The sequence below is a fragment of the Mauremys mutica genome, chromosome 12 (genome assembly GCF_020497125.1).
Source record: "Mauremys mutica isolate MM-2020 ecotype Southern chromosome 12, ASM2049712v1, whole genome shotgun sequence".
Taxonomy (NCBI): domain Eukaryota; kingdom Metazoa; phylum Chordata; order Testudines; family Geoemydidae; genus Mauremys; species Mauremys mutica.
This window is the reverse complement of record NC_059083.1, coordinates 63,731,593-63,744,814: the sequence shown is the minus strand read 5'-3', so window position 1 is coordinate 63,744,814 and position 13,222 is coordinate 63,731,593. Positions and strand designations below refer to the sequence as shown.

The 13,222-nt window shown below is 40.6% G+C and overlaps 1 protein-coding gene across 4 annotated transcripts in view; it reads right to left on the bottom strand.

The window, feature by feature from the left end:
- Positions 1-13,222, bottom strand: part of B3GNTL1 (UDP-GlcNAc:betaGal beta-1,3-N-acetylglucosaminyltransferase like 1) — a 329,218-nt gene that overhangs the window by 59,398 nt on the left and 256,598 nt on the right. For all 4 annotated transcript variants that reach the window (XM_044983307.1, XM_044983308.1, XM_044983309.1 and 1 more), the window contains one exon: positions 6,503-6,627. In XM_044983307.1, coding sequence (XP_044839242.1) covers positions 6,503-6,627 — 125 coding nt within the window. The remainder of the gene's footprint in view (positions 1-6,502; positions 6,628-13,222) is intronic.

Below are 13,222 nucleotides of genomic sequence, written 5' to 3'. Positions count from 1 at the left end.
CCTCTGGCAGCACACACTCACACAGGTAGGGATGCACCAGCTATAGAATAACACAGAATCTGCAAACAGCTCTCTATGAGAAGACTCAGCTAGGAAATCTCCCAGCACTCAAGTGCAGCTCCTCTCTGGAAAGTACAACCAAAATAATATTGTCTTGTGCTGTAGAGAAATCTATACAGTGTAAGCTCATAAATTCGCCCCCTTTCTCAATGTGGAGGAAGATATGCACAACTTCTTGCCCCCCTGTTAGAAATTGCACAAACTGGGTTTAATAATAAACAAAACAAGTTTATTAACTATAGAAGGCAGGTTCTAAGTGATTATAAGGGATAGCAAACAGAACAAAGCAGATTACCAAGCAAATAAAACAAAACACGCATACTAAATTTAAGATCTTAAAGAGACTGGTTTCAAGAAGTAATTCCTCGCCCTAAATGTTGTTTTAGGCAAGTTACAGTGTTTCTGTAGCTTAGAGTTCCACTTATTTCTCTTTACAGACTAGTATCTTAGTCTGGACCTAGCCCTCACCTTTACCACTGCTCAGTTCCTTTGTCTCTTCAGGTATTTTCAGCAGTCTTTCTTCTTGGGCAGGAAGGCAATGAAGAAGAGACCTGTTTGCCTTACTCCCCAGCCTTAAATAAGATTTACATAAGGCAGGAATCTTTTGTTTTCCAATCTTGACCTACCCGTCCTTTTCGTGGAAAATTACCAGAGGTCCAAGATGGTGTTTAATACCAGGTGACAGGACCACCTGACTTAGTAGTGTCACAGCTATGTTCCAGAACACCTCTTAGTAAGGAGAGAGATTAGTATCTTCAAAGTCTTATTGTTTCTTCCTAATGGCCCATCAAGGCTGATGGCCTGTTGTCTGGTGGGTGTCTCCCAAATACACACACAGTTGTAATTGTTACATAGTCAATATTCCTAACTTTAGATACAGAAATGATACATGCATACAAATTGGATAAACACATTCTGTAAATTATAACCTTTCCAATGATATCTTACAAGACCCATCTTGCATAAAATATATCTCAGTTATGCCATATCCATATCACAAGCATATTTAAAGAATATGGGGTATAACGTCACACAGAGTCAATGGTACAGGGTCTCTGACCTCCTTGTATGGTACCAGGGAGTGGTTGAAGGGATCTGCTCCATCCCAAGCACCGGCAGTCCTCACACGACCAGGAATGGCCTTGGTCAGTCTTATGCAATCTTTTCCTCTGTGCACTTGATGGAAATGACTCCCCTGTCTCTTCAGAGCGGCACCAGCTCCAGCAGGTGAAGTGGCAACTCTCTCAGAACCCCAGGGCAACCTCGGATCTGATGAGGGACTTGGTGCCGAAGCAGGCTGCATGGCCTGTTCGACCAAGTGCAATTTCAGATGCAGTTCCCTCGCCTCCTGGGTCCATTAGATGAACGATCTGCAAATCAAACACTGCTCCTTGATGTGGGCTTTGCCTAGACACAGCAAGTACCACGTATAGGGACTGTTGTTGGGGATCGCTCCCCCACACAACAGACAATGTTTAAACCCTGGTGAGGGCATCACCAGGGAAATACTTAAACTACAGCTAACTAACTCTATAGAACTAGAAAAGTCACGAAAAGAGAGAGATTGTGAGGTAAAACCCACACAGAGCTCCAATTCCAGCCACGGATGGTAAAAATAAACTGAGGCGGGTCGGGGCAGCACCACCTCATATAGCCAGGGGAGAGGCTGTGGCCACGAGGTGCAAGTGCCACCCGCATGTGAGTACTCTAGGCAAAATAATCCAGCTCCGATGCACTGGGCACATGCACACCAAAGTGGAATACATGGCTGCCTCTACTCAAAGAAGAACCAAAACATCTAATAATGTAGTCTGATGCCTCTAGTATAGAAGAGGGTAAGATTTTTTTTTCCCAACTTCGCAGCTACTTCCACCCTCTAGTCATCTGGACTATAAAGTATATTAATAATTGAAAGTGACAAAAGATCATTAATGCCTACAGTTAAACATCATCAAATGTTTGGCTAACTGCCATTGGCCAGTTGCTTTCCCCCCCCCTCCCTCTGTGTAACAAGTAGGGAGCTGGAAAAGTCAGCAAATGTTGCTTTTTTTCCCCCTGAAGGGTAAAAAGGGGCCTCACACACTCTGTGATCAGCCCCACGAAAGATTTAGAGCGATTGCTACCTTTGCTGAAAGATTGGATGACACACCTTTACATAAACAAACCATATTCTTCATTGTACTGAAGATTTATTTCTTCTTGAAGTCTGGGACTAAGTTACAAGTACTAAAAAAAAAAAAATCAACTCTTGTAAATAACTTTTTGCTCTCAGACAAAAAAAATATTCTTGTTTTGTGGCTTACTGCTTCAAAATTCATGCCAACCCAGATAATCCATAGACAATTCCTGCAAGCCAATTTTAAAATTTGAGTCAATTGGTTACTTTGCTCATAATTTAATTGTACACATTTATTTCTTTGGTATCTGAAAACCACTAAAAGAATGGAGGGATGGATAGTATTATGGAGAACCTGGGAAATTTCTGTATTAGTATTATGTGTAATTCAGTTACCACACTCACTTATGTCTTGCTATCCACTGCATATGAGTGGTTAATTTCTTTCCAGAAACAGGAAAAAGCAATGAATTGACTGCATGTTGGTCACACAGACATGTCAAGTTTGGTGTGAACGGACTATCCAGAACTGTCTGACATATGAATGGAGATACCTTGGAGACACAATGGAGACCAGTGACCAGAATATTAACTTTTAATGACTCCAGCCAAGGGGACTTTTTGGATGTGGATGGGCAAATTACCTGTTTGACCACAAACCCTCCCCTACTGGAATGCACGGGGAGGGCAGTACATGTGAAAACAGCATGGGTGGAACTTGGGACAAAGGACTGAGGTGTTAGGAGAGGGGAATAGGAATCCTGCTGTTTTAGGGGATGACACAATTCAATCCAGGATGGTTGGGCAAGGCCAGGGAAGTTGAGTGCAAGATAAGTCCTGCCTACTTAAACAAGGAAAAGCTGACAAGTTAGGCAAGACACATTTGTTCAGGCTTTGCTTTATCATTTTAACCCTAAATAGTGTGTGTGACAGATATTGCAACCCCATGCAATATCTTTGGGGACCATACAGTATTAAGTTTACAAATGGTTTATATATCACAGGGGGCCTGGACTTTATGCAACTCTGGGCGGGTGTGTGGGATGGTTGCCACAACTCCTCCAAGAACCAAAAACTGTGGGTGGGGTGATTAAGGTGAATCGCTTAAGTTGTAAACACCTCCAGAGAGGTAGCTACACCCCAGAGAGGCTTAAATATGCTGGTTCAAACTAGGTTATTCAGAGACCAACAGACAAAGAAAGGGCTTTTGATATAAAGTATAAACTTTAAACTGACTCAGGACCTTATTTCTGATCCAGAGAACAGAGGACCTTCTAGCCAAAGGGGGATCCCAACCCTTGCGGAAGGGTTGGAATGGCTATGGCCTGCTAAGACCCCAGTAGACTGAAGGGTGTCTCCAGGTATGTTTAGTGTGTGTTTAAATCTGTTTATTGTTTTTATGATGTTTTGTCTGTAATGCTTTTACCTTAAGAATAAATGAGCTTGTATAGAAGGAGCTGTGTGGTTACTTGTAACTGCCAGCAATACACTCTTCATAGCCCTAGAAGAGAAAGCAATGCACAGATACTGGCTGTTATCTCTAGCAAGCCAGTCTCCCGGTCACAGTGTAAGGCAGGGACCTGTGCGGCCTAAAAACCTGGGTCAGAAAGGAATTGGACAAGGGTTGCTGCCTAGAGACAAGTGATGGCTGGAGACCTGAGACCTGACTGGGGCACTCTTGGAGTGGACCGTGCGGGATACAGGTGCAATTAACCTGAAACCGTGTCACTATGTTCCAGTTGACTAATAAATAAAGTCTTGTTTTGAAAAGGCTGTCCTTTGTCTCTGAAAACATCTGCTGGTTGCAGAGCTTCTAAGAGGGTAAATCTCAACGGGAGTCTAAGCTCATCAGGATCTGCTGAAGGAGCCACAGTGAGAAAGAGCCACAGACCCAGACTGGGTTTAACGTATCCAAGAGGATCCCCTTTAGTAAAGTAGAGGCCCAGGGCTGTCATTAAGAAGGGTACTCCAGAAAGACAGCATATAGGATGGAGGCATAGCATACCCTATGGATCTAGGAAACTACTCAGACGGATCATGGAGGGATGGGCTTCTAGAAGAGGTGGAGGATATTGTGAGGCAACTTATGAAGACTTGATGTTACTAATAAGGTTAGGCTCTTGCGCAGATGACAATGAACTTTTTTTTCCCCCACTGTTTCTGCAACAACACACCTTGAGGTCATCCACATCAAGTGGTTCCCAAAGTTATTTACAACTCTGGCACAGCATAGTGTAGGCATCCAAGAAAAAAGATATTACACAACTTCATGTTAAAAAAACCAAACACATAAAATAATACTAACAGCAACAACAATAATAATGGGGTGGGGAAGCCAACAGGAAAAACAGCAAGACAGAAAAATGAGACAGGGAAGGTGCCAATTTGGACGCCTAAAACTGCACATCTGAAACAGTTTATAGAAGTTCCACATTCTCAGTAAATGTTGTAATCAAGGATACTTATGCCACACAACCTTGCACATTTGAATAAGCAATAGCTTGCAATAAATTCAGAACATGCTCATTTCCAAAAATAAGATGCTTTCCCACAGAAACAAGCAACAATCTTCCAAGAAGATTTAGCATCCTGTGGTGCATGGCTGAGAAGTCTGTAACTAGCTGCCAAATTGGTCATACATATGAACAGAAAGAAAAGCCCTTATATTTAAATAGTAGTAAAAGGGAAGTCATTCACATTATATTTATTTGCAAAATTAACATTTTTTTTCTATCTGATGCTTCAGAGTTTATTATCTATATTAAAAAATAGCATATAGTTACACCCTACAACTTACCATCAGCAACTCTTTAAAAACCTGGTTTTGTCTCCATACTTTGGTTAGTTCTTAGTTTTACTAATTACCCTGTAGAGCCCATACAGCTAAGACTAAGGGTATGTTTAGACTGCCACAAAGAAACAAAAAACCCTTGGGTTAGCTACCTGCATTAGCTAATTCGGGTTAAAATCATAGTGAAGACATGCAACTCAGCTTTTAACTTTGGTTAGTAGCTTGAGTTAAAGCTTATAGGAGAGCCTGGAGCTGAATTCAAGCTGCTAACCCTAGTTAAAAGCTGAATTGCTACGTCTTCACTCCTATTTTAACCCAAGTTAGCTAAAGTGGGTTAGCTAACCCAAGTTAAGAACATACTTTTTTTTCCAGTATAGACATAACCCAAGTGAGTGAAAATCCTATTCTATTTCATGTATCTACAACAAAATTATTTAGAGTACTGCTGCAGCCGCAATGAAGGAACGGGTCTCTCTGAAGAAATAACTTGGCTCACAGAGCCCTTTATTAGTAGGTATGGATTACTACTAGTCATGATGGAAACAGCCCAGTTTGCTTCTCAGATCCCAGGCTGAGCTTACACGACTGCCAGTTAGGAAGATCATCTTTTGATGGGTAAGATGATATAGGGAATTACCAATAGCATTTTACAGAATTTATTTTCAGGGTACAATAGCACTCTAAATGCAGTGACTGATAAGAAAGGTCTTGAAATAATTATTCCGCAACATCATGTGTTTTTCAAACTTCAGAAACTGAATCAGTTTTTTAAGTTGTTTGAGGGAGGGAAAGAAAATAGACCAGTAACAATGAAATTATCAGATGAGAAGTTCACTGCCAGCTCAATTTTTTACCTTTTTAAATCATCTTTTTTGTTAACATGACAAAACACAATACTAAGTACGGTAGTTCTTTTTTAAATTAAAATTTCAATTATTTCTTATTCGTTTCCTTTTTCAGGACTCTTGTACCAACTTTTTATCTGAAGCAAATTAAAGAAGATTAGTCATAAAAGCCTAATTCAATTCAATACCTTGCAATTACAGAGCACCTTTTGTTAGAGGATCTCAAAAACACGTTACAATGATTAAGTAATTAAGTATAATTTCATATGGCTAGGTATAATTGTCCCCCTTTTACAAATTGGTAAACTGAGGCACAGAGCGATTAAATGACTTGGCCAAAGTTACGCAGTGAATGAGTGACAGCATTAGAACCCAAGTCGTCCCAAGAGTTCAAACACCAAGATCCCCACTACTTCTCTCAAACTGGATTTTAGTGAGAAAAGAAAAGGTAAGCAGCCCGCCACTGTTAGAAGATGCCATTACCGGTATACTACATTATACTCTCCATATCATTGCAACATTGACGCCTAGTTTTTGCTAATTATCCTGTCACTAAGTCACCTTATAAAAGTGCTAAAAGGAATAAGTGTCTTGACCATCTACACTTGGGAAAGTGATTAACCACTTCAATTCCACTGCCAACAACCCAAGAAACAAGCAAGTTTTATCTATTATAAAAATACAACTTACTCTAGAACAGAATGAGTTGCTGCCTGTGGATGGTAGCGATACTGGAGGAGGCACTGGTCAACTCGAAAGACTCCACCACCCTTTCGGATATGATCATAAAAGAACAGCAAGTCTTCTGGAACACCCTGTAGAGAGAGAGTTCATTCAATACAAAAGCCGCTGGCATTCCTCATTAAAATATTACAAGTGACAGAGTGCATATTTCATTGTTTTTGCCAAATAAATAGTTTTTAAATTTGTTTCCCGAATCTCTTTTTGTGTAGACCCAAAAGTTGTCTAATGGGTCTTTAAAGAAATTTACCCAAATATAAGATAATGCTAGTTGAAAACCAGTCAACACTGCTTGAAACTGAAGCCCTGTGAGCCAATACTGACAAAGGGGACAAGAATGGCAAAAGAAAGGTCTTTTCATTTTGACCAGGCTTGTACAGCTTTATGGATGATAGACCCAAAAGAGGCAAACCTAACTGCTTAAAAGTTCATGAAACCAAAAACGTTAAGTAATCAAATAACTTATTTAATGGAATGTGTGACTTTATAATAGTGTTATTTACAGAGCTACAGTTCTTTCGTTGGCTGCCATTCAAACTTTCATATTGGCCCCCACTAGGGACAGGTTAACCAGGTCCAATAAAATGAGAACCAAACCTTTACTGTTGTTTTCTTTCCTTTTAATTTTCATGAACTGGTCTCTACTTCCGACTAGGATTGGAAGCAGCAGTGCTGAAGCAATGCAAGAAAAGTTGTTCTCCCAGAATTCCTGAACCAACACCATCTAAGAAGTATCAGAAGTCTTATGAATAAGGCTAAGATTATGTCACAGAGGTCACGGAAGTCATGGAATCTGTGACTTCCATTGACCTCCATGACATTTTCTGCCCCCGAGCTGGAGCTCCCAGGAAGCTTCTCCTCCCCGCAGCTCCTAGCCCCCACACTGGTGGGGGCACCCCGCAGCTGTCCAGCCAGGGATGACGAAGATTCCCTGCAGCTGGCGGTGGGGGGACTCCCCGCAGTTGCCTAGCTGTGGTGGGTGGCTGATGGTCCCCACAGCTGCCCACCCATGGTGGGTGGGGAGGGGACCCCTGCAGCTGGCCAGCTGTGGTGGGCAGCTGGAGGACCCTGCAGCTCCCAGCCACAGTGGCTGGCGGGGGATCCCCATGAGTGCCCAGCTGCCCCAGGGGCGAGGGTATCCTGCAGCAGCCCAGCCCTGCAGGCAGGATGACCCCACAGCTTCCACTCCCCATGATGACGGGGGACCCCAGAGCTCCCAGTGACCGCAGCGGTGGGGGATCCAGGAGCCCCAGTAGCAGTGGATGCTGAACCCACCTGCCCATTTTGTCAGGGATATTTTTAGTGAAAGTCAGGGACAGGTCACGGGCTGCCATGAATTTCTGGTTATTGCCCATGACCTGTCCATGAGTTTTACTAAAAATATCCATGACAAAAACTTTGCTTTACTTATGAATAGCTGCAATATTTCTAACCTGCTTTGTAGAGCAATAAATTTTGCATAAGCAGTCCAACCATACTCCAGTGATTGAATTAGGACGTCAAACATGACCAATGAGACAACCTTGAATCAGACTTTAAAAAAAAAAGTTCATGCCTTAGACAAAGTGTAAAAGGGGCAGTGATATGGCCAGTGGTACTCTATTACATGTCAGCCATACCTTGGATTATAAAACCACCTTGAAAAGCATGGCCCTATTCTATATGTCATTGAAAAGGATGGGAAGAAGAGTATGTGTTTCTACTTAGCAATGGTGCAACCATTTGAAAAAATTAAAGTAAAACATGGTTTAAAATATATAATTGTCACACACATTTTCAAACACTGTTTTCCTCTCCTCCCACTCATTGTTTCTGAGAGATCATGTGACTACCATGCAAATAAACATACAATACAAAGAATATTCATTCAGTATTTGAGTGTGGCACCTAATAAAAGCTGAAGAGGCAATATAACAAGCAGCACAAAGAAGAGAAAGAGAAAAATTTACATTAACTATCTCAGGTGGTGACATCAGGTAGGCAGAAAGAGCCTAAAGCTTATGTATTTACTGCAGGTATTTTATTTCTACAGAAAAAATTATAAATACACTAAATAAAATGATAAAAAATATTGTGGCCATTGCCATAGCTTGTGTGAACCTCACAGCATTAAGAAAATACAATTAAAATAAATAATTTCTACAACCTTGGACCCTGCCCCTCACTCAAGTTCACATTATTGGTAGTATGTGGGGAAAGAGAGGTGTAAAGTTATGATTACAGATGGAACTGTAGTGTCTGTTGTAGCAGAGAAGAGACAATTTGGTTGCAATTAGTAAAAAAGGGGTTCCTGGTGAAGGCTGCTGGACACAGACTCACTCTGTGGTCCTCAGCATGGGTGGAACAGCTTACTGCAGTAGAGGCCTTCTGGCTCCCAAAGTGACTAACACAGTTTAATGTGTTAATGTCACCACATTTAGAGTATACCTAAGAACTGGCCTGGACTAAGCAGCCATTGAGGAACAGTTTAGTACACTAAAGGATGACTCTAGTTCTAAATTTTGCAACTCAGGTCTCTCTCTATAATTGGTTGTGCTGGAACACTGAATTTGATCCCACTCTCAAACTCTGGGGAAGTGTGGATTCAAATCCAATTTCTGGGTGACAATGGCCCATCTCTAATTGGTATGTTTATATTATGAGACACTTGTCCAGTTTTCTCATCCTAGTGCTCAGATGCCGGAGCAAGCTTTCACAGAGCTTTGTGCAGTTTGCAATTTACATGGATATCTAATGCTTCAGAGGTCACTAAAGGAATCTGGGTGAGGGTGCAGGAAGAGAAAGCAGCTGTTCCCATCAGAAAGAAAATAAAATACCATTTAGACTGAAATCCTTTGTTCCCCAAATCACACACTAAGTTGAGTCAGGCTGAGTGCATGGTTTTATTAAATATCAGTGTACTGCACTTGTCAAATTCTGGTTTGGAAATATCATTACAAGTATTAGTAAATCATTTTCATGTGGAGTCTCATTTTCATGCTTAAAACTGCTATGGTTGAAACATTTAGCAACATATTTCAGCATAAACTGATTTAAAACAGTTATTGTCAAAATAAAATTATCCCTCTAAAACTGGGATTTGATTAATGGACCCTATTTTCTATTTCTTCTGCTGAAAGGGGCATTTCAGAGCAATGTGCCCAGTTCCAAGGGGTGAGCAGATGCCTTGCATTGCTCAGCAGTGACGTCGCAGCTAACGAAGGAGCAGCATGGCCAAAGGAAATGCATACATTTCACAAGGGATGGAAAGATGTTGACTATGCCATGGGTCCTGCAGGGATAGGACTACTTCGGACTCTGGGATATGTACCGTGCTTGCTCTACAGCAGTTTCTTCCATTTTGAGATATTATCAGTTCCAGCTGTATTTCCCATTTTAATCCATCTCACAGTGGTACCACCTTTCAAAGTAGAAGAATCTGCAACCACTCTAGGGATATTTTTTTAATGTTTTTTGAAAACTGATGGCTCTAGACATAAGTACAGAATAATAAGATATACAGTAATGCAGCTAAAATGTATCTTGCAAATAATTTTCATGCTCCACAAAGACAGTTGAATAGGACAGTATCACAAGTCAGTGAAATATGCAACAGCAACCCAGAAAATAAGCAAAAAAATAACTCCAGGTGCTCTCTAGAATAGTTTGTTACTACTAACATTCCACCTGGACTTGCACACACCATGGCCCTTTCTACTTCTAGCAGGGTTTGGTTTTGTTATAGTTCTACTACTGCTATTCAAAAATTGCTCAAGACTCCAGATCACTATAGAAAAGCCTTAAATGCTATAAAAACTAGTGCAGAATTCTCTCCTTTGCCTCAGAAACTGCAACTGGAGGGCCTTGGCTAAGATAGAGATAATGTATTATCCTACGATTTTCATTTCAATAGCATGCTTCACAAATTTCACTCATAATGGATCATCAGCAAGGAAACTTCACATGCTTTATAAAAGGTCTTCAGTGTATTTTTTTTAATTACACAAAAGACAAAATAAAACACTTTTTTCATGTATTAAATAAGGCAACAACTAGTTCAAAAGGCAAAAAGAATGAGGAGTACTTATGGCACCCACAAGTACTCCTCCTTCTTTTTGCTGATACAGACTAACACCTCTACCACTCTGAAACCTGTCACTACACTAGTTCAAAAGGGGTTTTAAAGTAACAGAATCATGCAGCTTGAAAGCTTGTCTCTTTCACCAACAGAAGCTGGGCTCGCCCACTTTACCTCTATCTTGGTATTTAACATCAGGAAGAGCATTTTGGGGGACAATTTTCCAACAGCAAACAGAAAAGAAACCCTCTATAACTAACAATCTAGACTCTTCAAGAATTTTAACTACTCAAAATAAACCTAAACAAAAACAAACAGAATTTTGGCTGCAGAACTCATGGTACCTATAGCCTGTCTGAATAGCAGTTACTGTACTGAATGTTCCTTCGCTTTTCTGTGCAGTTGCTCAGAACAGATTATCCAAATTTACTATTATTCCATACAAAACCAAAACTATATTAAAAAACCATTAAGGTTGCAAAATGAGGCTCTCAAAAGGTAGGTAATGTTAAAATTACAGTAGAAACTTTAATTTTGCCTCTATGTATACGCATTATGATACAATCTTTACTTACATAATCACAAGAGAGTTTTTTTCTCAAAGGACCTCAGACTCTTTAAATGAGGCATCTGTTCAATATTTCTTATTATTCTCATCATTTGCTGTATAACCCTATTTGTTAAGTTACTAGAACGTAGGAATTGCCAGACTGAATCAGACCTGCGGTCCATCTAAGTCCAGTATCTCTAACAATGGCCAGCAGCAGAGGCTTCAGATAGTACACAAAATCCAAAAGTAGGTAAATGTATTGCCATAATGCACACCATCTTAAACCTGAACTGAAACAATAATATTTTTATTTCTTCAGAGGTTTCTCTATGGCATTCATCACAATGGTATTTCAAGTGTCTCAGAAACATTAATGAATGTATCTTTACCAACACCTGTGAGACCTATTCATATCCACATTTTGCAGATGGGGAACTGAGGCAGAGAGAAAGAACAATATTTTCAATAGTGTCAACCAATTTCGAAAGTCCCAGTTTCCAGATGCCCAACTTGAGATACCTGGAGCCTGATTTTTCACATATAAAGTACCTATTCCTAGACCTATGTCACAAGAAATACCAATGGTTCAGGATGAAACACCTCACGCCACTGAGCAATATACTTTGCGGGATAAGCTGTTTATTTGAAGGGGAGCAGAAAGGACTATTTTTCTGGCAGGCTATTTTTGTTTAAAACGGTTGGCATTCAGGTGCTTGAGGTGTTCCAGGCTCTACTGTGGAAGATGGATCAGTGGGTATAGGGGAGGTGAGGCAGACAAAGTTGCATGAAGAAGGCAAATAAAACACTTAATTCTGTAATTTATCACATATCTCTACATATGTACCATAGGCACATCACACATACACTGGTTAATATTTTCAAAGTCAATTGGGGAGTTAGCCACATAACTCCCGTTAAAATTAATGGAAGTAATGCACCTTAATTTCCTAGCTGTCTTTGAAAATCTCAGCCACATTTCACATTTTCTGCTCTTCCATTTTTATAAAATGAAGAAATAAAAATTGATACCTTTCCCTAAGAATGATGGTGCTTGCCATTAAAATGAAGCTTGCATTACCACCGTATTAAGTATTCCCTTTATTTGAGAGCAAATGCAACAGAGGGTAATACTGAGTATAGGTCTGACGCTCTCCTAAAAGCTTTTAAGAGAACTTTTAAGAGAAGCCCACCTTGCATTTTGGGCTCAATTCTCCATTGTTCCTGAGCTAAACATAAGTATAGTGAACAGCAGGGAGGGGTGCTACTGACCATTACTCCCTAATTCTTAGCTGCTTGGCTCCAGTATAAGCTAAAGCTGGCAAGAAGGCTGCTTTAAGTTAAGGTGCTGGTGGAAGATCTTCTGCCAGCTGAGAATCAGGCCCACATGCTCCCTCCTCCCCTGATGCATCCACACCCTTCCGTAACTTTGACATATCCCCCGCTTCCTCTGACTATGTCTTCTTCCTTTCCTCTTTACACCTAGCAGTATAGTTCCAGTGTAGGAGGTGGTGGTGGGAAAGTTGGTGTGGGAGGCAGTGGAGCTGCGTCTGTTAGCCTTGTGCCGACGGAAATTTGCCCTATATTGAGGAATCTCCAGCTGGCGAAAGTGGAGAATCCAGCCCTATAGATTTTATAATTAGGTTTTACGTTCCTTGTTTAAAAAAACAGGACGAGAAAGGCTAATCTACCATTACAACTATGTTATTAATATATTAGGAAAATCTGAATTGTGGGGGAGAAGAGCTAGCCAAGTCTCTTGATCAGAACTCTCAAGAGAAATCAGGCTGTAATTGGGAACACTTTTTTTTCTTACCGATAAGAGTATGATGGAAAAGGCTGGAACCAGAGGGAGCCAAATTTATCTCAGTCCTCAGAGGAATCTCAAAGTGCTGAGAGAAAGAGTGAGTGGAAGAGGACATAACTTTTGTCTCCATACTTACCTGATTAATGAAGTATTTTAGCAGGATTCTGTTGCCAAAGTTTTAAAACCTATTCATTCCATACTTTCTACTGTAGGCCATGCCTTTAAAAACCAAACACTGCAATAGTAATATTACATTGG